This window comes from Mizuhopecten yessoensis, unplaced genomic scaffold (genome assembly GCF_002113885.1).
Source record: "Mizuhopecten yessoensis strain PY_sf001 unplaced genomic scaffold, ASM211388v2 scaffold8123, whole genome shotgun sequence".
NCBI lineage: Eukaryota > Metazoa > Mollusca > Bivalvia > Pectinida > Pectinidae > Mizuhopecten > Mizuhopecten yessoensis.
Window position 1 is genome coordinate 2523413 of NW_018407390.1, and position 23656 is coordinate 2547068.

Below are 23656 nucleotides of genomic sequence, written 5' to 3' on the forward strand. Positions count from 1 at the left end.
TTCAAATGAATGACCTTGACCCACTTTCAAGGTCACAGGGGCCAAATGTCTTAAAATCTTCAAACAACTTCTTCTCAATAACCAAAAGCCCCAGGGTACTGATATTGGGCCTGTAGCATACTGGGATGAAGGGCTACCAAATGTTTCAAATGAATGACCTTGACCCACTTTCAAGGTCACAGGGGTCAAATGTCTTAAAATCTTCAAACGACTTCTTCTCAATAACCAAAAGCCCCAGGGTACTGATATTGGGCCTGTATTATGCTGGGATAAAGGGCTACCAAGTTTATTCAAATGAATGACCTTGACCCACTTTCAAGGTCACTGGGGTCAAATGTCGTAAAATCTTCAAAACTACCTCTTCTCAATAACAAAAAGGCCCAGGGTACTGATATTGGGCCTGGAGCATGCTAGGATGAAGGACTGCCAAGTTTGTCCAAATGAATGACCTTGACCCACTTTCAAGGTCACAGGGATCAAATGTCTTAAAATCTTCAAACGACTTCTTCTCAGTAACCAACAGTCCCAGGCTACCGATATTTGGCCTGTAGCATGCTGGGATGAAGGACTATCAAGTTTGTTCAAATAAATGACCTTCATCCATTTTCAAGGTCACAAGGGTCAAATATGTTTAAAATCTTCAAACAACTTCTTCTGAATAACCAAGAGGGCTAGGGTGATGATATTTGGCCAGTAACATGCTGGGATGAAGGGCTACCAAGTTTGTTCAAATAAATGACCTTGACAAATAATCAAGGTCACAGGGGACAAATATGGTTAAACCTTTAAACAACTTCTTCTGAATAACCAAGAGGCCTATGGTGATGATATTTGACCAGTAACTTGCTGGGATAAAGGGCTACCAAGTTTGTTCAAATAAATCACCTTGACGTATATTCAAGGTCACATGAGTCAAATATGTTTGAAACCTTTAAACAACTTCTTCTGAATAACCAAGAGACCTAGGATAATGATAATTGGTCAGTAATTAAAGATGGCCACCTTCTGATCAGTCCAAAAATGTGATATACACATCTACAGACCCTTTGGAACCTACTTGTGAAATTGGAGAAAGATCCCTTCAGTACTAATGAGAATTAAGCGCTAACAATAATTGTTTAAGGACGTCCTGACCAAGGAGGAAGAGCAATTTGAACAGCCAACAGGTGTGATGATGGTGGGCTAAAATCTCATTACTTTTAAAGATAGTAGGGTAAAAAGAAAACCACTCATTAATATTTTGGTCAAGACTTTTTAATAGGCAGGTTTCTAGTACAGTAAGTTTAGTACAAATATGATGTAAGTAACATGTATCTTTATGAGCTGAATCTGAATAAATATAAGTCTGTTCCAGGTATAAATGTATAGGGTGGAGTGGGTGGGGATAGGGCCACTTTTTGTTAATGTCTCCAATAGTTTTCTGGGCCCATTATACAAATGTCAGTAATTATTTTAGCCCTCCCGCAAATTTCAATTATTAGTTTCACCCTACCTGTGACTGTCCCTTTCTTCCATCCCATATATTCATACCGGGTAAATTCCTAACTTCAGGGCAAAGTATTTAACAGAAAGCATACTGGAATTAATTAACCTGTATTAAAGACTTACATCACAGATGTTTAGAGTGTATTACAAATATTTAAATTTAAAAGCAATTTAAAGCTCTATATTCAGGAAATGTACCCTCATATACAAACTGAATCCCAGGCAATACCAGAAAATCAACATAATACTTGTGAAACATTCATCAACGCTGCAGTGACAAAGTGAAACTAAACCACTAGCTGGTTGTACTCCAGTATAAAATATCAAATAGACTTACTACATGTATGTTACATTTAAAAATCATTAACACTTGACACACTTCCAATATAAAGTTATATGTTTTATAAATAAACATTCCAAAGGTGGCAGTGTTTACAACATACCATAGAATACTTTTATATTTTATCTCTAGTATTTTCTAGTATAAGTTATCATTCCTTAACGTTAAAACCATGAGAATAATTATACAAAAACAAAACTTTTATCATCAAGTTTCCTGTTTATATGATGTGTCCTAGCAGTAAATACTGTATACGGGGAAATTTTGCTGCAGTTGAATTTTTCGCCTTTTTCTCCCTCCGTAAAAAGGGCAAATTTATCAATACAGCGAGTGTAAGTAAACAACATAACATACAGAGTCACTGAATGAGAAAGGCGAAACTAACACTGGGCGTAAATTGAGTTCAAAGGGCGAAGGGCAAACGTTTGACAGGGTGAAAATTTCCCGGTATACAGTATATATCCTTTACTTCGTAAGATACCTTCAATGGTATCAACAAATCAAAATAGATGTACTTGTATCTTGTCAACATATACAAATAAAATATTGTGCTTTCTGGTGGTCATGTCTAGTTTTAAAAGCCGTCCTAACATAAATTTTAGAATTTATCTTTTCATAATATTTCTTCATGTATCATTGAAAAGAAATTTAATTAATCTATATGATTTTCAACCAAGTACAAGAAAATTAAGGAGACTGCAGGGGCCAAGTGGTTAAGGCATCTGACTGTTTACGATTACTAGCCCTCCACCACTGGGTCGAAGGTTCGAGGCCTACGTTGGGCAGTCACCAGGCACTGGCCGCAGGTCGGTGCTTTTTCTCAAGGTTACCCCAGTTTTCATCCACAACCAAAACCTGGCTCATCCTATATTAATTCTCAGAAGTGGTAAAAATTGGATCCGTTTTATTGTGGAAAATCCATGTGCTACTGGTGTTCATGTTTACTAGATACAATCTATCACATGAGTGTTATCTATGATGAACGAAACATAGTATGGCCAATTTCAAATGTAACCAAGGCCTGACCATTGAAATATTTTTATTTTCCTAACCGATTTACAAGAAATATGTTAAGCATGTCTACACATCTTTTTTTTCCACAATAAAGGCTACAATGTGGAGATGCCGAGATACAAAAGTTTTTATAAAACTTTGTGGAGAATGAATCAGAACTATCCAAGGTGATACTGACTTTCAGTCATGAAGATATGTCTTTGACATCAATCAGGTGTAAATGCAAACTGGATCTTAAATAACAAATTCACAGAACTCAATTGTATTTTCAATACCAAACACTATAATGAAGTAAATATTACAAGGAAAGTTTAGCAAAATGTTTTTCAACAAAGCATTATATATTAATACTTTAAAATGAAACTATTTAGGACTCTGAATGGTAGTAAAACATCCATGTATATCATTTGCCTGAGTTTCCTCTGCCCCTGATTATAACACAAGACTTGGACATTTTGACATATTGATGTCTGGTGTGGGGCCAGAGGGCACTTCTATAAGAAAACGTTGAATTCTCCGGCACTGCTTGGTCGCTTGGTATCGAAGAGTTCTGAGGTGCTGACACTAAACATACCTCACAAATATCAATAAATGGATTCTTTATTTATCCAAATCCGCTCTTATTATCACCAACAGCTGCTAAGTTCTGTCAGTAGACTCTTCGGTTTACAATCGTTCAAAATTTCCCACCTGAGCGAACGCCATTTTGTAGATCATGGGAGTGACTAATCAACAAGACGTACTGATCCGGGCCGAAAATGGAATATATCATTATTGTTTAGGAGATTTTGGGATTGGGTGTTTTATGTTGTTTAAGTCACTTCCTGATACTAAACGGTGTCAGAGAATTCCATGTTTTCATATAGCAGTGCGCTCTAGCCCCACACCCGACATCAATATGTCAAAATGTCCAAGTCTGGTGTAAGGACCAGAGGAAACTCGGGCTAGTATATCATGTACAGCCCATGTACATTTTTTATGTTCTTAATCAAATATAAACTTTGTAGGACATGTACTATAAGCCAAATATTTAATAACACGTGTTTGTAACCTAAGTCTTGAAAAAAACCATGTATTGTAACCCAAGTCTTTTATAAAACATGTACTGTATGTAACCAGAATTTTGACCTGACATGTTTTGTAAGGCCGTCCCTAAGACTTTCAGAGCTTGCAATAATATTTACTGGTCCGCCAGACTTCACAACTGAAAATGTAATATTTAAAGGAAGAAAAACTGGTAATTCTACATCCTTGACACTGCTGCTGTTAAGAGCAGTAGAGTTACTTCCCTTGTCTTTTTACTTCATGCTTGTTGAGCTCCGGTAAGATAGCATACTTCACTTGCATAATTATAGTCTCTGATTGCAAGTGAAGGCACTAGATAAAATCAATCTATATTGAATAAATTTCCTCCAGAAAAAGGTCTGTTTACATTGCACTGGTAAAAAAAATCAGAAGCCATATTTAGCCTGAGTTTGTCGTTTTGTCATTCTGTTCATCGACCACTGGTTCTTCAGTTCAAGCTCAGTCTCCTTGGCCTGTAAAAGGATGTTTTAAATATAACGTTAAACAATGTACAAGTACCAATCATAACATCAGTAATCTGCTGGTCATCAAATGGAGTTGGCAGGTAGTTCCAACACATATTTTTATTTGAAAAACAATTAGTTTTCAGCTAAGCGTAAGTGTGAACCAGGAAATGATTTTTTGCAGATTTTGTGCAAACTTTGTAAACCAAAGTTTTGATATGATAGACCTACATTCTACATTGATTGTGGGAGTGTGGCTGTCACAGTGTCAGCCACAGACGCCAACCTACATTGATTATAATCCAGTCTGAACCATAACAGACTGGAACTGAGGCTGTCAGAGTGTCAGCCACAGACGCCAACCTACATTGATTATAATCCAGTCTGAACCATAACAGACTGGTACTGAAGTGTTTATAAACCTTCTGTTCGTGACTCTGTATTATGTATCTCTATCAATACTGAAGTTTTATTGATGAAATATTGGAAACATGTAAGGAAGCATTGTGATAGAAGAATTTGTGACTAATGAAGGACAGAACCTTACAATGATACCTATAAAATGTCCTTTATGATAGATAATTACAGATAGCACAACCATTGTCAAGCATTTCTACATTTATATCCCATCAATACAGCAAAGAACTTAGTGACGTGTGTCTTGGGGTATCTGTGTGGATAATGGCTTAATTAAATCATTTTAAATAACTTGATGTTACTGATAACTGTCAAGCTGCAGCTGATCATGATCATCAAATTAATCCAGATGAACAATGATATTGTGTCAGAAATATAATTTAGATCAGTATTTGCATTGTTATAAACCTCATTTATGATCTCAAATCCAGCAATGAAGGCTGACATATTGCAAAACATCATCAAAAGTATAGTATTCAGTGTTTTTTTATTTTATATAAATGACACTAATTACCTGATGAGCTAAGTATGTGATTTGATGTTTTATATAAATGACATTAATTACCTGATGAGCTAAGTATGTGATGTGATGTTTGCGTTTTTGCTGTGATGTTGGACCATCCTTCTTTCTGTGTGCTGCATATTCTCCCTTTGTTTCCTCAGACATAGCTTTTTGAATGTCCACAGCGCTGATGAAATCATCTGCATTTACATCTACAATATTTATCTCTTCTTTTCCTCTCTGTTTTTTTCCTTGCATTCTTAAAAACTGTAAAAGTGAAACAAAAGATACACTGTATGTACAAAATGTATTCTTCCCGCACAAGTGAACACAGCCACATCTAACTAAGTTCTTGTCATTTGAGAAGCTTTAATGCACATTTGATTTCAACTGACCAACACTACATATAAAGTCTACACACTGTTAAAAAGATGTTACCAACATAACGTGTACACTTTGTATTACTACTATATTTTCTAAAGTTTCATTATCATGATGCATGTTTAATTTTGGAAAAACTTGTTTTCCACAACCCAATTGAAATATAAAAGAATCCGACTGTTTAATAATAACATCCTCGATGTCCAAGGGTTACGCTCACTTTTCATATTGAAATGGTTTTAAAGTATGTTAACCAAAAAATATTTGTGTCTTGAAAAGAAAATAATTTTTACACATTACGAATTAATAAATATTTTTCCTGGTTTCTTTCTTTTTCTAATCAAATTTGCAATGGCTACCAGTGTATATAAACTACATTAATCATAGTTCATTTGAAGTACAATTTCATTATTATAAAATGTGTTTATGTATGTCACACCAGTACATCTGCTAATATGGATTGGGATGGTGTAGTCATAAGCAGTGAACACATACAACATGCACGTGTCCAGTACAGACCATAGTATCAAATAGTACAAGCCATTATCCGTTTTAAGTACACAGAAGTACCGGTATGTTCTTCTGAAGTAATAAAGATCAGCATTATGTCAAAAGTATTCAGCTACAGCCATATGCAAAGTAATCAACTCAAAGTATCTTAAGACATATTTCTAATGCCTATCTGGATAGAAACACTAATTTTCATTATACAACATGTGCAGAGACGTCAAATGGATATATTCCGTCTTTGCATATTGCAGAGTTATCTTCTCTTGTGAGCAGGTATTGATTGTTTAAGTCATTGGTTTGTGTGAGAAAATTACGCCGTTTTCTTAAAAATTGATGACGTTACTCTCACAAACCAATGACGTAACAATCAATATGATAACTCTGCAATACGCAAAGACGGAATATCAGTTTTAAAATAAATTGTGACAGCCCTCAATTACAATGCATACAGATAATTTAGTTAAAAACATACCTCTGCATCTTTCTCGTAGTTCTGGGAATACTGCAAAATAAGATGTCTCATAAAAAAACATGTTTAGGCAACAAGGTCAACATTTTCTCAAAGGAGACTGCAGCATTGAATATTTTCGTTTGGAAATTAAATGACAAGTTATTAGAGAACATGACTATAAATAGTTAAGCTATAACAAAATCAATCAAATAAACACAGACATGTATAGGTATATACAGTAGAGGAAAAAAAATGTATCCACTTTCTTTGTTAAAACAGGTAAGGTACATGTATATACTAATATTTACTTGATAATACTGAACTTGTATTCCATTCTGCAAAACGTTTAGAGGCAATTCGCAATCTAGACTTTAACATTATCATGTAAACACAAATGTATAAAAAGTTTGCACAAGCAGTTATATAATTCCTGATCCAATCCCAGGTCAGTAACATTGATTGTGCTGATTAGATGTGTATTTAGTGAGTGAATAACATCTCTGTATAAAGAACTATACCATACTTGCCTAGCTTGTCTATTCCAAATTAAACAATATGTCAATTATCAGTGGTAAACAATGGGAACTTTATATTCTCTTCTCATAAAACATTTTTATAAATTACCTGTGGGCCAGCCTCATACTGAACATAGTCCATCTGGGGACCTGCCATTTCTGTTGCCATTGGTGATGTCTCGGAGTCTGATCCATATCCACCATAAGGTACATGATAGGGTGCTGACATAGTATTCCAATTGCCAGATTTAAAAGACAGTGGTTCGTCCTGACCAAACATTGATGAGGCTGCTGCTGCTGATGCCATATTAGGCTGTTCTGTATCAACTAAATCTTCACTAGCCATAGAAGTCACTTCACTTCCAGTAGTATCACTAGCACTTTTAAGATCAATGGTTTCACTGTTGTCTGTCTGCGACATCTTTGGCGGAGGCAGAGACAATTTACTAGTTTTTTGCATAGGAAAGGGTTCAGGTAGCACTGGTCCTGCAGCCAAAGTTTCTGAACCACCCAATGAAAAAAAATTGGTGGCTTCTGAATCAGCTTCGTCACCATCACTGTCACTTTCATAACTTGGCAAACCTTGGAATTTAGGATGAGGGTTGGATGTCACTTTATCTGTTTTTGATGGTTCCGGTTTCTTTTTTTCCTGAGGCTTTTTAAGGGTGTAAGGTAAAAGGATTCTGTTTGTCTCCTTGGTGGCTGCGTGGACCGGAGCTGGTAGTAAGGCGGTGAGACCAGATTTTACCTGTACAAATACAAGTAGAAAGGTAAAACGAATATCAACATAACAAACGGCCAGTGCTTGTTTTGTTTGTTTTGAAGGCACATGTGCCTTTTAAATTAGGAAAAAAAATAGTGACATTTCAAAATTTGGAAGTTATAACATTTGAGATAAAATTCTTCAGTGATCAAAATATAATGACATTTATAATACTTTTTCATTCATTATTAACATAATTGATTCAAAGGGCCATGCAACCCAATTGAAAAGTGTCAAATGAAAATCTCTTTTTAAACTTGTATTTAAGTAATTTGTACAGATATATATGATACTTATTGATCTTCCACAAGTTGACCCTATATTCCACTAACTTATTGAATGAGGTGACTCATATACAGTCCCATCAGATTCGGAGATTTCCATTTTGTTATATGCTTAGAGATCTAGACATTAAGGAAAACAAAACAGATCGGCTGGGCCTGTTACTGGTACAGTATACATCTTTTACCATTTCACTGTGTCTCTCTTTGTACTCCTACCCTTTTTTATTCTGTGGACTTGTGTGGCCTTAGGCCAAATACAATTAATGTTCAGTTTCTCCCACACTACTGCATGTATGTTTTTCTGTTTGCATTAAAATATCAAATTTGATCACCAAAATAACCAAAAATAGGAACATAAATAGCATGTGAAAACTTGAATTTAGTTTAATTTATATTCTATTATATCCAGAAGTTGGTCTTTTGTTTCGGAGATAAATTTTAGAACCAAAAGGTTGCTGTTATGAGTTCAAATAAGAAGTAATTGAACAAAAACAAAAAAGATGCCATGGAACATATGTACTATAGAGGGACCAATGCAAGCCTTCAAATTAGGAGTGGGATAAAGAGAACTCTTGTCTCGGACTCAGTGGAATATACGGAACCAGAATAGAAATGCAAATGTAAAAGAAAGTATGTTTCACATTATATTTTTGAGAACATTTTTTTTGACAAAATGTCAGTCTGCTGCACTAACTTTTCAAAATTTAGGCCTGAAAAACCAAAAATTAATTGTATCTGGCCTTGTTTGTTGATTGACTGTTAACTAAACAAACAAATGAAATAAATATACAATATAACTGGTAGTTAACAACATTCATGTCTTCGGTAATTTTCAAATACCAATATTTTCTGTCACATACAAAGCTTCCTTCTGGAATTCTTACATTTGAGGACAGCTTGGGCTTCTTTGTGACCTGTTTTTCCTCGTCAGAATCCTGTTTTATAGGACACAAAAAATAACTGTTAATTAATTCCACAGAAAATTTAAGAGATATTAATTCAAACTAAATTCAAAAACAGATTTTAAGCAATTTCCTCTTAAAAGATGCATTTCACATACATTATATATTTTCAAAACTCTACTTATGTATTGATGCAAGAGACATGTATCAAATATGTTAAGTATCTTTGTATGCTGCCGTTATGTCACTTGTTGCGTCATTAAATTGTCAACTTCAAAAACATTTATCAGGATTTAAATCACTGGCAACAGTTGCAACATAACTACTTACATTCTGAAGAGCTGGTATGGTGATTCTAACTTTAGCTCTCTTTGGTGGAGGTTTTGGTGCATCTTTAATCTGGGACAGTTTGGGTTTAACTTCCTCTTCAAGATCCTCTTCTGCTTTCTGGTTTTTATCTGGTATGGCAGCATCATCATATGCCTTTGGCTCTGGCAATCCTTTTGATAAAACATGGATATGAAATGTACATGGTAATCACAGACTGACATGCATGCTATCAGGAATATTAAAATTCATAGAGGGTATCTGATGGTTACTCATTGAATACCATATATAGTAAAGAAGTTGAATAGGAACACAGAAAAAAATCATCCTGGGTGGTATCATTAATTAATTAATTATACATTTTTTTTTAATCTTGTAGATACAAGTTTTTTTTTGAATTTTTGCATAAACAAGACCCTTTCTCTTTCATTATAACAAGAATCTTTCATGTATGTACAAGATTGTTTCTTGTAATAATGTGTCACTTTTTCTTATACTATTTATTTTTTCCAATAGAGAAGCAAGCATTCTCTTATATATACAATATAATATATATTATACAATATATACATTATATTATTATTATATACACAAGCATTCTTGTATATAGGAGAATCTTTCTTATATATAAGACATGCATGTCTTTATATCTTTGCACCAGCCACATCAGTGTTCAAGGGTAAAGCCTCTAACATTACTAACACTGAGGCACCTGATCCCATCTGATGTTAAGTCGTTATAATGAGATAAAAATAATTATTTAGATGTCCTCAATCACCCAACGTACTATAGACATTGTTTGACAGTTTAAATTACCAATAGGACATTCTTTTACTGTATAGAGGTTTTTTTATTATACATTGGAGTTTCCTCTCCTTAGATAGGGATCATAGTAACAGTGCGTAAAACCCATGACAGCTGTTCGATATCAGTTACTTTGTTGACAAAGTTTTGTTCGTATTTATGAAAATAATACAGTTTTTAGCTAATAGTTGTTTTTTTCCATTTATAGATTATACATACCAGGTATATCAATACTGCAAATACATTTGCAGTATTAATTTGTATTCAATACAAATATATATACCGCATTAAACTAGCCATTTTGGTCTCTGTGGAGTGCTTCTACCTGATAATCGACCTACTTCATCATATTGAAGATCATGTCGATGTTTGTGTTGTGTTAATGTACAGGAAAAGAGAGTTAGAACAGAATTAATTGTGTAGAGAGGAGAGAAGACTTTTAAAGGTTTCCAAAGTTTCAGATGAGACCAGGTCTGGTGGAAGATTGTGCCAGTCTGGGATAGTTCTGGAAAAAAAAAGAGTATTTGCGGCATTCTGTTCTACAATGTGGAATGTTATAGGAGAAAGATTGAGAGTTTCGTGTCTGTCGCAACTGTTTTGTCAGGCATTTTCCTTTTGTGATGGCTACAGTTTTAGAAATTATTTTAAATATCATGGTAAGGCAGGCATCCTTATGCCTATCAGCGAGGCTGGGCTAGTTTAGGTCGTCGCGCATGTCACTGACACTGGCTGTGTTATGGTATCTGTTAGTGACAAGCCACGCAGCCCTACACTGAACCATGTCCAATTTATGTATGTCACCTTTTTTGGTATTGGTCCCACACAGTACAAGCATATTCCAAAGTCGAACGCATTAGAGATTTGTATGCTTGTGTTGTAAAAGTATTCACTGAGTAACTTTAGACAATTGGAAATAGATATTCGTTTCATTATCCTATTGTATATTCTAGAAACTTATCTGTATTCACGTTATATACCCATATTCTAGGACAGAAGTCATATCTTCCATCTAGTGACTTGTAAGCGTTATGCCGGTAATTCATGTTGTGCATTTTCCCTCGCAAACATGTCCGTTAAAGTTGTTTACTTTGACTGCGGGTCACTTCCGGTTCGTTCGTACTATATTTTAGCCTATTTATATTGATGGAAATTATATAATATATTGTAAAATTATAGTAATATTTCAGGGATTATATTGCGTAAATATTGTTCTTTTGTGTTGCCTGTATGAACGTTGCGATATTATATGGTGGTGCAGCGAATGTCACTATAAAAGGCGATGCATATTTTGAATATGTCAGTTGGAGCTGAGTCTGAGACTGGGTCAGGCAAGACAACTCGAGTTAGAAGGTATGCTTTTTAACAGTTAGATTTTGTTGGTGTATTTTTCCTATAACTGTTACAATGGTCCTGAATTGGATATTGTCACGGAAAATAACATTAGTTTAGTTTTATCATACATTTCAGATAACTATCTTTGTATACAGATTTAGTCACGTAATGTGAACAGTCTGTCAAATAACCTTAGAAGTTGCGTTTAGCATTTTATTATTTAAATAACGGTTCATGTCATAACTTGTGTCGGATCTTGAATAAGATTGTCACAGGAAAATATTATATGTACGAAAGTAGGATTTATTATAAATAATTGTCTGATAACCTGTATCGGCCGTGATTTCGGTGAACAGGAAAACTTTCATTACATAGACTTTCCATAAATAATATAAGCGTTAAGCTATTCATTTCAATCATTTGGCTGTTAACGATAAATTGTTTCTATTTTATATGATGTTCAGCTAGTAAGATTTTATGTAACGATACTCAGACTCTCTGCAATGTAGATTACATTACAGGCCAGCTCATTATATTTTGGGTGATCACTTTTGACTTGCTGTATATTATTTCATGCTACCAAGCATTTGACTTATATTGATCAGCGGTCAGAAGTACACCATTTAATTGTACATAATTTCACTTTGATTTGTATTGTATCTTTATCATTCATAATGAATACATCTGATGCATCTTTACTACGTAGTTAAGTTATTTTAACAGAAATCTGGCACAAACGGACAGTTGAGAACACGTCCAAATATTTTATAACAGCTAGCTTGTACCTTTTATGGTTTTAGAATAAAAATGTTTGTTACCCAAGGGTCTTGTTAGCTTTATTAGTTATTTTAGCAATGTGAGAATCCCATTGCAGATCTTTTTTCAATGTTTCACCCAAATATTTTGCTTTATCATGAGTATGCTCTAGACAATGACCATGAAGAAAATAGTTATATTTAACTGAATGTTTATTTTTCGAGATGGATAAAATGTTACATTTTTGGGGGTATCTAAAACCCTCTGCAGTAGTGTGCAGTATAACATATAGATAGATCAATCAAAGTCCTCGGTAATTTTCTACTGGTATGAGTACGAAATTGAGGTTGCTTCTTAAGAACACATAATATGAGGTCTTTTTATAAGAAATCTTAGAAAATACTAAATGTACTGGTTCGTCAGTGGAAAATGACCGATCAAAATCAAAGGTAGATTAATTGCTGTATACAAGCAATACCTTTCAATAATGAACCTATGTTAGGCTCCTGTGTATTATTGATGGTGGTGTCATGGTCAGTTTCTTGCTCCCCTTCGGAATCCGAGTCCGAAAAATGCCCGGCCTCAGAGACGCTAGTTGCAGAAGCAGGTTTCTGATGTTCGTGACTCTCTTCTTCGTCAGCAGGCGTTGCGCGTGGTTCCTTATTTATTACTACGTCTGCAGTGGGCATAACAGGTGCTTCTTCGCTTTCGTCACTTTCGTCGCCGCTCGAAGCATATGCAACGAGCGACATGATTTATACGTAGCCGTATAGGATTTCTTACCGATGCAAATTCTTACCGGAAGTTCACCTGTCGCAGTAAGCGTTGAAAAAAAAATCGGATTTGTGGTTCATAAGCGGCAACGTATTCCGTATTTTGGGGTTTTGCTAATAAGCAGACGAAAAAATAGCTGATGTCAAAGCAAACCTAAATAGCACATGTAACTCAAATGTGTTAAATAACACGTGTTTTGAACGGCACGATATGTTGACAACTATTGAGTATTACAGTATTCCTACCGGTTCAACCTTATCTGACATGTGATAGCCTCGGCCTACAGTATCTAGTATCGATAGTGAAACAAGTTTTCATAGCCCTTTTCATAGCAGTGCCACCAGTTGATGAGATAAGGCTGTGCTGTCGCCACGTGGGAACATGGAGGTCCTGACCATCGTAGAAGTTGTTACTCAGATTGTTACATATCTTATGTTTGCTAGTGGAATGTGAGTAACTACTGTAAAGTGAAACCTGTATAATCCGAACTTTCTCAATCCCTACCAACTCCGACTACTCAACCCCTGCAACTAAAGCCATGATTGTCTCTGTGGAGGTTAAGTGATACAGTAGTAGGTCTAATTCTACTTCTACCTGATAATTGACCTACTTCTACCTGATAATTGACCTACTTCTACCTGATGATAATTGACCTACTTCATCATCAGGGGCGTAACAAACAGGATTTCAATGTGTAAGCCTAATGATCAAATGTGCTGACGAATTCAACACCCGAATCGCGTAGCGCGAGGAGGAGGATGGTATGGGAGGGGGACTTCCGCCTTCCCATCGGTGGGGGTCTGAGGGATCATAAATGCTATTCAGTTCCTAGTTTCATATGAATAGTTTATTGGTCAAGTATGAAAATACTTTGAAAAAGTCTGTAATTTAGGGTGCTTTGGTCATGGTAAACATTATTATTCAGCATATATATTTAGCGTATGTATACATACTGTATCAAATAGGTTACATGGAAGGGTGTAGATCTACCCCCATCTCCTGTTATAGCATATCAAGAATCATGTCAAGAATTCCAAACATTTAGCATCTGACTTAGAAAATGTCATTATTGAAGAACAGGAGACTTTCAACTCCCACGACATGATTTCACTGTTCACCAACAGTCACCAGTACAAGAAGCCATCAATTATTTGTTTTTTTTATGTTCAAATTAGTTATGTTACTTATGATAAGTTATCAGAGGATGAATTGTACTTGTTAGTGTTGGATGTATAATCTTTAACCACATTTTAAGGAATTGATCATAATTGCAATGTGTTGTTTTAGTCTAATTTATATAAATGTGTTTTTCAGACCACCGTGCTTACATATGTACAGAACCAAAAGTACCAAGAATGTGCCTTTCACTTTTTTTGCCCTTGGAGTAGTTAAGTAAGTTGGTAATATATACAGTCATCTAGATACTACATTAACAATGTACATGTACTTAACTACTTGCTGAATGAAAAATGAATTTATCCTCAATGATGTATGATATATGTATAATGACATTATTTATTCAAATCCAACATTTAATTTACTCTAAAATATGATACAGTATAAGGAAGATTGTTTAAATTATAAATCTTCTGATCACCCACACATTAATCACATCTCATATCATCATTAAGTGACCCTCGATAACAGATCATTGCCTTCGATAAGAAAGCATACGGTAGTTTTATTCCTTGAATTTTGAGGATGGGGCTAGTGTGCTTGTAACTAGCCAAACTATAGAATCCTAGTAGCCCAGGGAGTCCGGCTAATGGATTTCAAACCCCTGCCCTAGGGACTTCGTCCTTGAGGCCTTGGAATATTTTTGTTATATAAAAGAAAGTTGTTCCCCCTTCTCGTCCTTAGCTTTAACAGCCATCAGTCCTTAATTAGAAAATATTGTAATATAATTGTTAATGAGAACATTTTGCCATGATTATTTTTTAGCTATCCAGAGTGATACAGTGAATTTTTTTTGCAACTTCAAAATTTGGGAATACACAACAATCTCCTTCAATGACTCAGAAAACTATGCTGTGGGGGCTCAAAAATCCCTAACAGGGCATTCTCTCGGGCGAAGAATCGATGCTTTCTCCTGAGTATGAAGCAGACTTGCTAACTCTCTTCTTAGCCCTTATCTTGAAAAAGTTGAGGTCCCCACCCTTTAACAAAAGACAAATGCAATCATGCTACAATGATTGGCGCTTGGGTCGATCCCTGCCCCTAGAGACTTAGTCCTTGAATCAGAATATGGAGTTAAATATTTTTTAAAGGAAGGGTGTTTCTGAAAGACAAAGCCAAAATCTGGAAATAACTGCAGTTATGTGATAAATGAGAATATCTTGCCATGTTTGCTTAAATATCCAGGTAACGGATACAGGCCCTCTTGTTCTAGAAAACTACTTTAATTTGTGTGCTTTATATTCAATTGACTGACACAATCCATCATATATGCATAAGCAAATGTACAACACTGATAAAAGTGTATTAGATGATGAACAGTAACTAAAACCATTTTACAAATGAAGCCAATAAATGACATCTGTTACATACCAGTACATGTATTGTGAATAATTGAATACATTAAGATGTTTTTATTTTGCACAGCTGTTATATTTTTGTGCTGATGGAACTAAAATTTTAAGTATAAAATCAGATATGAATGCAGGGATCAGTTTGTAGCTGTTAATACTTGGTGATTTACTATGGTATTACTCAAATAACAAAATGTGGTACAGAAATCATTATTGCTGTAATAAAGTATCCCTCTGCAATTTTTTTTATTTCGATGCACATAGCTGTCCAAAAAAATATATTAATCACTTTTAACATGTCATTGAAAAATAGAACGAGGCCAGAAAAAAATATGTTATTTTAGCTCGAAAAAATAAGGTTCAGTAGGTAGGCAATTTTTAGGTCGATTACATTACAGTCTCAAGTGACCTATATTGCGATCACCTTCTGTCCGTCGTCGTCCATCGTCGTCCGTCGTGCGTCCGTAAACAATTTACATTTTCGAAATTCTTCTCCAAAACCCCTGAACCAATTTCAATGAAATTTTGCAGAAACATTCTATGGCCAAAGGTCAACAAAAATAGTGGAGGATATAGTCCCCAGCCCCCAGGGGCCTGAGGGGTGGGGCCAAAAAGGGTCAAATTGCTAAAATTTCAAAAATCTTCTTCTCAAGACCCATATATGGTAGAATCAAATACTCTTCATAGATGGAAGGGTCTTAAGGTGCTTTACCAAAATTGTGAATTTCTTGACCCTGGGGTCTCACGTTTCCCCCTGCGGAGGGGGTAAACTTTACTGTAGTTTATATAGGGAAATCACATTTTGGACCATCATTTGTTTAATTTCCATTGGAAGTAATTCAATTTGGGTTAGCATTATCAGTATTGGATAGAAGTTTGATTGTATGCACATATCAGCCCTGACTGACCCCCAGGGGCTGATGGGTGGGGCCAAAAATGGTAAAATCGACTGAATTTCAAAAATCTTCTTCTCAAAACCCAGATATGGTAGAAACCCAGATATGGTAGAATCAAATACTCTTCATAGATGGAAGCTTAAGGGTCTTAAGGTGCTTAACCAAAATTGTAAATTTCATGACCCAGGGGTCTCACATTTCCCCCTGGGGAGGGGGTAAACTTTACTATAGTTTATATAGGGAAATCACATTTTGGACTAACATTTGTTTAATTTCCATCGGTAGTAATTCAATTTGGGTTAGCATTATCAGTATTTGATAGCAGTTTGATGGTATGCACATATCAGCCCTGACTGACCCCCAGGGGCTGATGGGTAGGGCCAAAAAGGGTCGAATTGACTGAAATTTCGAAATCTTCTCAAGACCCAGATATGGTAGAATCAAATACTCTTCATAGATGGAAGGGTTTTAAGGTGTTCTACCAAAATTGTGAATTTTATGACCCTTGGGTCCCACGTTTACCCCTGGGGAGGGGGGTGGGGGGCAAAATTTATTATGGCAAATGATACTTTGAATATTACATGTTGATAACTTGATTGGAATTATAACCCTGAGTTGACAGTTTGATACTTTGAACATTTTGAGCCAGCTTTACCCCCCAAGGGCACCCAAAGGAGTCAGTGTGCTAAAATTTCTTCATCTTCCTTGTTTAGAATCAGAGGTGCAAGTTTCAAATACTTTTCATTCTTAAATCTGTATGCTAGATATTGAATAAGGTTGTTTTATTGTTTTTTGTCACTTTGAATAATACTTCTGTTCATGTTTTAAAAACAAAAATCCACTCTCTGTATAAATATATCAGAACTCGGGTGACCGTTAAGGCCCATGGGCCTCTTGTTTATTTTGTAGACACAAAAATCAAGGGTCGGTAGGGAAACCGGAAACACACTAATTTTTGTTTTTTGCCTAAGTTGCTTCAATATGCACTTGTACAGTAATACAATGTGCAGCATACAATATTTACATACACAATTTAACATTGACCTCCCACCACCACCAACAATAACAACGACACATATACACCCACACCCCACCTAATGAATTTGATTTAATATTGGTCTTCTCTATCGATATTTCCATTTGGTAGAGTGAATCAGTTGATATTCAATAATGTTGCACGATGTACCTGGTAATAGACATAAAATACTGTCATTTGTTTCTTGTCCGTTTTCAGTGGATTTACAGGTCTGCTGTATGGTTACTTATCAAATCTGCCACCATTGATCTATGTAAACGCTGTCGGTTTGACCCTCAATTGTATCTATGTGCTGACGTACCTAGCTGTCTGTCAGTCAAAGGTAAGTTTTGTATTCCTTACCAAAATTCACTAGGGTAAATGCTATCAAAACAAAATATTCTCAAGGGTGAACCATAGGTCTCTATCATCACCATACAAAAATATACTTTGCTCCTTATCAACGAGAAACAATTCAAATTTGGTTGAAATTCTTATCATATGATTGCAGTTAACTAAATCCCTTTAAGGGGTCAAAATATTTACTATATTACTGAATGATATTATTTTATCATTTTACTGAATTGTTGGTCGTGACCTGTCAGTCTTAGCCTACCATCACCCTTCTAAAGCAAGTTAAGACAGTAAGTGCTATTTCCTAGAAAGTGCTGGATGAATCTTTCTCAAGTTTCACATGAAGGTTCCCATTGGTCCCTATATATGCATATTGATTTTTGGGGCCAATTGAAAAAACAGGATGGCAACCAGACAGCCATCTTAAAGTTTGGCAGTTCAATTTTGTTATCACTGTTTTATGTTTGTTCCCCTTGTTAGAATATACCTGTCCCTAATGAGCATTCATCCTCCATTGGCAGCACTTCTTATTATGTAAGAATGATAAATTCATAGCATATAGTTATGCAGTTCTTATACAATAACATTTGTCATAGTTGCAAATAACATAACATTACAAGGTTTTAGTTGATTTTTAGGATTTCCATTATGGGACTTTTCTATTAGCATTAGTACATATAAGGAAAATTAAGAGAAAGAAGGTAAAAGACCAGCTTTTGTAGATCTGATAAAGATTCTTTAGTGGTTGGTGCCAATATCCTTTAGTGGTTGGTGCCAAGATCCTTTAGAGGTTGCTGCCAAGATCCTTTAGTGGTTGGTGCCAAGATCCTTTAGTGGTTGGTGCCAAGTTCCTTTGGTGGTTGGTGCCAAGACCCTTCTAGGGTCACTTTTATTTTGGTAAAAGCCAATCCATAGCCAAAAGGACATATTTGGTTACCGGGGTATATGTACTTTTATTTTTTGTCATATCACAATACCACAACAAGCAACAATTTTTTATTTAACTCAGGTGACTGTTAAGGCCCATGAGCCTCTTGTCATTGTAATGCCAATTAATTTGTTATCCTGTAAAGTTACCCCATACTATCTGCAGCTATAATGACTTATAGTGACTGATTTTTTCTTCAGGGTAGTACTATAGCCCAGCTGGTATCACTGTGCAGTCCACTGGTGCTATACTACAAGTACATAACCTCCCAAGGAAACAGCGAACCAGTCGTACTTGATCAACTTGGAGCCTTCATGTTCTTTGTGACAGTCTGCTTGATGCTGTCTACCTTCCTTGAAGTAGTAAGTGAATGCCAGATAAATAGGTAGATGGAGGATTTTGATGTTAAAACTGAAAATTAAATCAAGTTTATACAATTTACTCTTTCACCCCTGAAATTTCATAATGAACTATTCCAACCTTTGAATTTGAAAAGTTGAAATGTGTCTTCAGTGGTGAATAAGTTTTAATATTGATTTTTTGTACCCTATGATGTGGGAGAGAAAGTTGGAGGAGATGAGGCTCGGTTTAGAGGTTATGTTTCAGCCTTCAACCAAAATTTATCTTAAGTCAAGTTTGATATTAACTAATTAACCAGTCCATGGTTTTCAAAAATTTGAAAAAGTAGCTTTATATGTTGTAACGATGAACATGATTATAAAACTTGTATATTTTACTGAAATTAACTGTCATTCAGGTTTTGAGGAAGGGGAATTGCCCAGCTGTATCTGACTGCATGATCATAATAGACTGCTAAATTGATATGGGGCCTCCTGCAGAGTCATGGTTTTCTGTACTTGTAGAAGTGCTCAGAACATTGCAGTAACATAAATATTTGTCACCCTTATTATAACATTCTTATTCAATTTGACCTCATACCCCTGAAATGGCTGTTTAAAGAAGAACATTTTCTTAGTTCAAGTTCTCATGAGCTAAGTTCAGCAGATACTATCTCTCCTTGTCATGTGAACTCTCCCAAAAAATCTGGACTTACTGAGTATGTGAACTTCCCCCTAGATCCAGTGTGTACAGGAGAAGAGTGTGGATGGTCTGTCAAGATCCATGCTGTATGTTGGTCTGTCCTGTTGTCTGTGCTGGCTCATCTATGGATTCATGCTTGAGGACTTCTACATCTATGTAAGTTCAGGTCTAAGATTATTTCTACCAGGTAAGCAAAAAATAAATCAATTTTTATAATGATGTAACCTGGTATGAAGCACCTGGGTTAGTATATCTGGTGGTTCTTTGTCCGTCCATTGCCTGTTGTCCATCAACTTCTGCATTAACTCATTCACCCCTGAAGACACCTTTGAACTATCCCAATTTAAAGGTTGGAATAGTTCATTATGAAATTTCAGGGGTGAATGAGTTAAATGACATACCGTATCCTCAGAAAATATTTAGAAGATTTCAAACAATTTTTGGTGAAATCATCTTTAGGCCATGGGGATAGAAAGTTCCTGGGGCAGGTTAAATTTGCTGATTTGCTTTAAAATCACATTTCCAAAAGTACGGAAGGTTTTAACTTTTTTGGGGCTGAGGCATGAGTTAAGAGGGGGTCAGATTGGCTGATTTGCTTTAGATGACATCTCTCAAACTACTGGACACATTTTAACCAAATTTGAAAAATAACGTAGTCTATGGGGATGAAAATGTATACAATTTAATGGACTGATCCTCCTGTGTGCTGGAAGCCTGGTAAAAGAGGACAAATTGGCTGATCTTCTTTAAAAGACATTTCCCCCCCAAACTACTGGACAGATCTCAACAAAGTTGTATGGGTAGCATATGGGATCTAAAGTTATACAAATAAGGCAGCTGATCCTCTTGGGAGCTAAGGGGTGGGGCCAAAAGGGTTCTAGTTGAAAGATCGCTTTAAATGACCAATTATTCCAAAACCACTTAGCAGGTTTTAACTGAAGCATCATAAGCCAATGGGGATCAAATGTTATTCAGAGTGGCTAACATTTCTGGAGGCTTACCTTCTGAATACTGGGAAAATCTCAAATACATTTCTATAATTGTCTGGTGAGTGATTCAAGGCCCATGAGCCTCTCTTTTCAGCTCAGCTGTTCCCCCGAAGGACCAAGGTGAGCTTATGCCATACGTCCGTCCGTCGTCTGTACGTCAACAATTTCTTCAAACAACTTCTTCTTAGCCACTGATTGGCATTTTAACTTAATTTGACTGGAAGCATCCCTAGGTGGTAGGGTTTCAAAATTGTACAAATGGTAGGGTTAACACCCTAGGGGCGAGGCCAGAAAGGGACAATTTGGCTAAATTGCTATAAACGACTTCTTCTGTAGAACTGTGCAATGGATATCAATCATATTTGGTCAGAAGCATTCATGGGAGGCGGGGATTCAAAATTGTACAAATGGTGGGGCTGACCCCCAGGGGGCGGAGGGGCCGGGCCAAAAGTGGGCAATTTGGCTAAATTGCTATAATGATTTCTTCTGTAGAACTATGCACGGGATATCAATCATATTTGGTCAGAAGCATTCATGAGAGGCAGGGATTAAAAATTGTACAAATGGTGGGGCTGACTCCCCAGGGGCAAAAAGGGGTCAATTTGGCTTCATTGCATTAAGCGATTTCTCCTCTGGAACTAAAAGATTGATATCAACCATATTTGACTCGAGGCATCCCTAGGTAGTCAGGATTCAAATTGTACAAATGGTGGGGCTGAGGGGCGTGGCCAAAGGGGGGCAATTTGGCTATATTGCTATAAATTGTTTCTTCTGTAGAGCTATGCACTGGATATCAATCATATTTGGTTGGAAGCATTCATGGAAGGCAGGGATTTAAATTGTACAAATGGTGGGGCTAACCCCCGAGGGGGCTGAGGGGTGTGGCTAAAGGTGGGCAATTTGGCTATATTGCTATAAATTGTTTCTTCTGTAGAGCTATGCACTGGATACCAATCATATTTGATTGGAAGCATTCATGGAAGGCAGGGATTTAAATTGTACAAGTAGTGGGGCTGACCCCCTTGGCTAAAGGGTGGGCCCAAAAATATGTTATTGCTTGGAAATGGTTTAGATCCCCACCCTATAACCATATATACAATTGCTGAGTATGAAGAGAAAAATGCACATATGTTTCCAGGATTGCTCAGGGGTCTGGCCCCACCCTTGGAGACATAGTCCCTAGGTCATAACTCCCCACCCCAAAACTGTATATACAAATGCTGGGCATAAAAAGACAAATGCAGTCATGATATAAGAATTGACCCCAGGGTCTGCCCCTCCCTCGCAGACTTAACCCCTGGGTCATAACTTTGAAACAGTTGAGATCATCACCTCAAAACTGTATATACAAATGCTTGGCATAAAGAGACAAATGCAGTCATGATATTATAATTGATCCTGGGGTCTGGGCACAACCCTAGGGACCTAGTTTCTGAATCACACCTTGGAACAGTTGAGATCCCCACCCCATAACAATACATAAAATTGCTGGGAATGAAAAATCTTATTCAGATATGATACAAGGATTGGCCTTTTGGTCTTGCCCATTCCCTTGGATCTTATTTGGAGAATATTTTGCAATGATTACATTTGATATCCAGGTGAGCGATACAGGCCCTATGGGCCTCTTGTTTATTTAAGATGCAACTTCGATTAGTACACTAGTGAATATTTTTAACTCACCTGTTAATTTCTTTTTTTTCTGAATAACCCAGAGGCCTAATGTCATGATATTTGACCTGTAGTGTGCCGGGATGTAAGGCTATCAAATTTCTTCAAATAAATTACCTTGACCCATTTCAAGGTCACAGTGAAAAGTTGTGTTCAAAAAATTAAACATCTTCTGAATAACCAAAAGGCATAAGGTCATAATATTTGCCTGTTGTGTGCTAAGGTTAAGAGCTATCAAATTTATTCAAATGAAAATCTAAAATAACTGCAAATGGCTTCTTTTAGTCATGGTCACAGAAATGAAAAACATAAAACTGAAATAACAACTTTTTCTCAAGTACACATATGATAAGGCTTAAAGGTTTTTTTGTTCTTCCATATTCCATAATATGTAACATTTTATAATTACCACTACCCTGAAGAAGACTTAAATAGGCTTTGACTGCTTTCTAACAGGTAGGAACTTTATATATATTGTTGATGTTGGCCACTCACCATTAAGGCCTAAGAGCCTCTTGTTTGACTAAACATGAAGAGTTACTATTAAATCTTTCTTAATTTTAGGCACCAAATGTGATTGGTATTGCTGCTAGTATTTGGAAAATTTTCCTGATTTTCATTTATGGAGGAAAATCTAAGAAGATCGACTGACCATATTGATTTCTCCCAATCATACTCAGACAGGCAGTGGTCTTTATTCTCCTGTTAAGATACTATTCCAGGAATATTTTATAAGTATGTACATGTATATCTATAGAGAAAGAAAATGTTTATGTTTCTTGTCTGACCTATATGATATTTTCCCAAGTGCCTCTATTAAGATTTGACGCCCCCATACATACTGAAACATGCAGTACTCATGATGACATTTGAAACATGGTCACCAGGCAGACACCTTTTGTTCGACAGTTGAAGATTGTTAATCAATATTTCTCAGAAAGTAAATTTAAATACAGATCTTTCTCAAATTTCATCAGTAGGTTAATTCTGTTCTCTAGTGTTGCGTACGGTATGTTTCATTTTGAGTTAAAACTGCTTGATTAGAAGAAAATATTACCACTAGAAATCAGAAATCCCTATTTTCTATATTTTGCGTATTGCAGAGTTATCTTCTTTTGTGAGCAGGTATTGATTATTACGTCATTTGA

At 35.9% G+C, this 23656-nt stretch overlaps 2 protein-coding genes across 2 annotated transcripts; one reads left to right on the forward strand and one right to left on the reverse strand.

The window, feature by feature from the left end:
* Positions 1-1244: 1244 nt before the first annotated feature.
* On the reverse strand, positions 1245-13122 carry LOC110454993 (proline-rich protein PRCC-like). The gene is made up of 7 exons (XM_021504855.1): positions 12791-13122; positions 9424-9593; positions 9076-9126; positions 7254-7892; positions 6651-6680; positions 5351-5554; positions 1245-4377 (listed from the first exon to the last, which is right to left on the reverse strand). The coding sequence occupies exons 1-7, from the start codon at positions 13062-13064 to the stop codon at positions 4291-4293; spliced, it is 1455 nt and encodes a 484-aa protein (XP_021360530.1). The 5' UTR covers positions 13065-13122; the 3' UTR covers positions 1245-4290.
* A 36-nt stretch (positions 13123-13158) lies between these two features.
* On the forward strand, positions 13159-23656 carry LOC110455015 (sugar transporter SWEET1-like). The gene is made up of 6 exons (XM_021504893.1): positions 13159-13535; positions 14401-14478; positions 17745-17868; positions 19008-19169; positions 19885-20004; positions 23073-23656. The coding sequence occupies exons 1-6, from the start codon at positions 13468-13470 to the stop codon at positions 23157-23159; spliced, it is 639 nt and encodes a 212-aa protein (XP_021360568.1). The 5' UTR covers positions 13159-13467; the 3' UTR covers positions 23160-23656.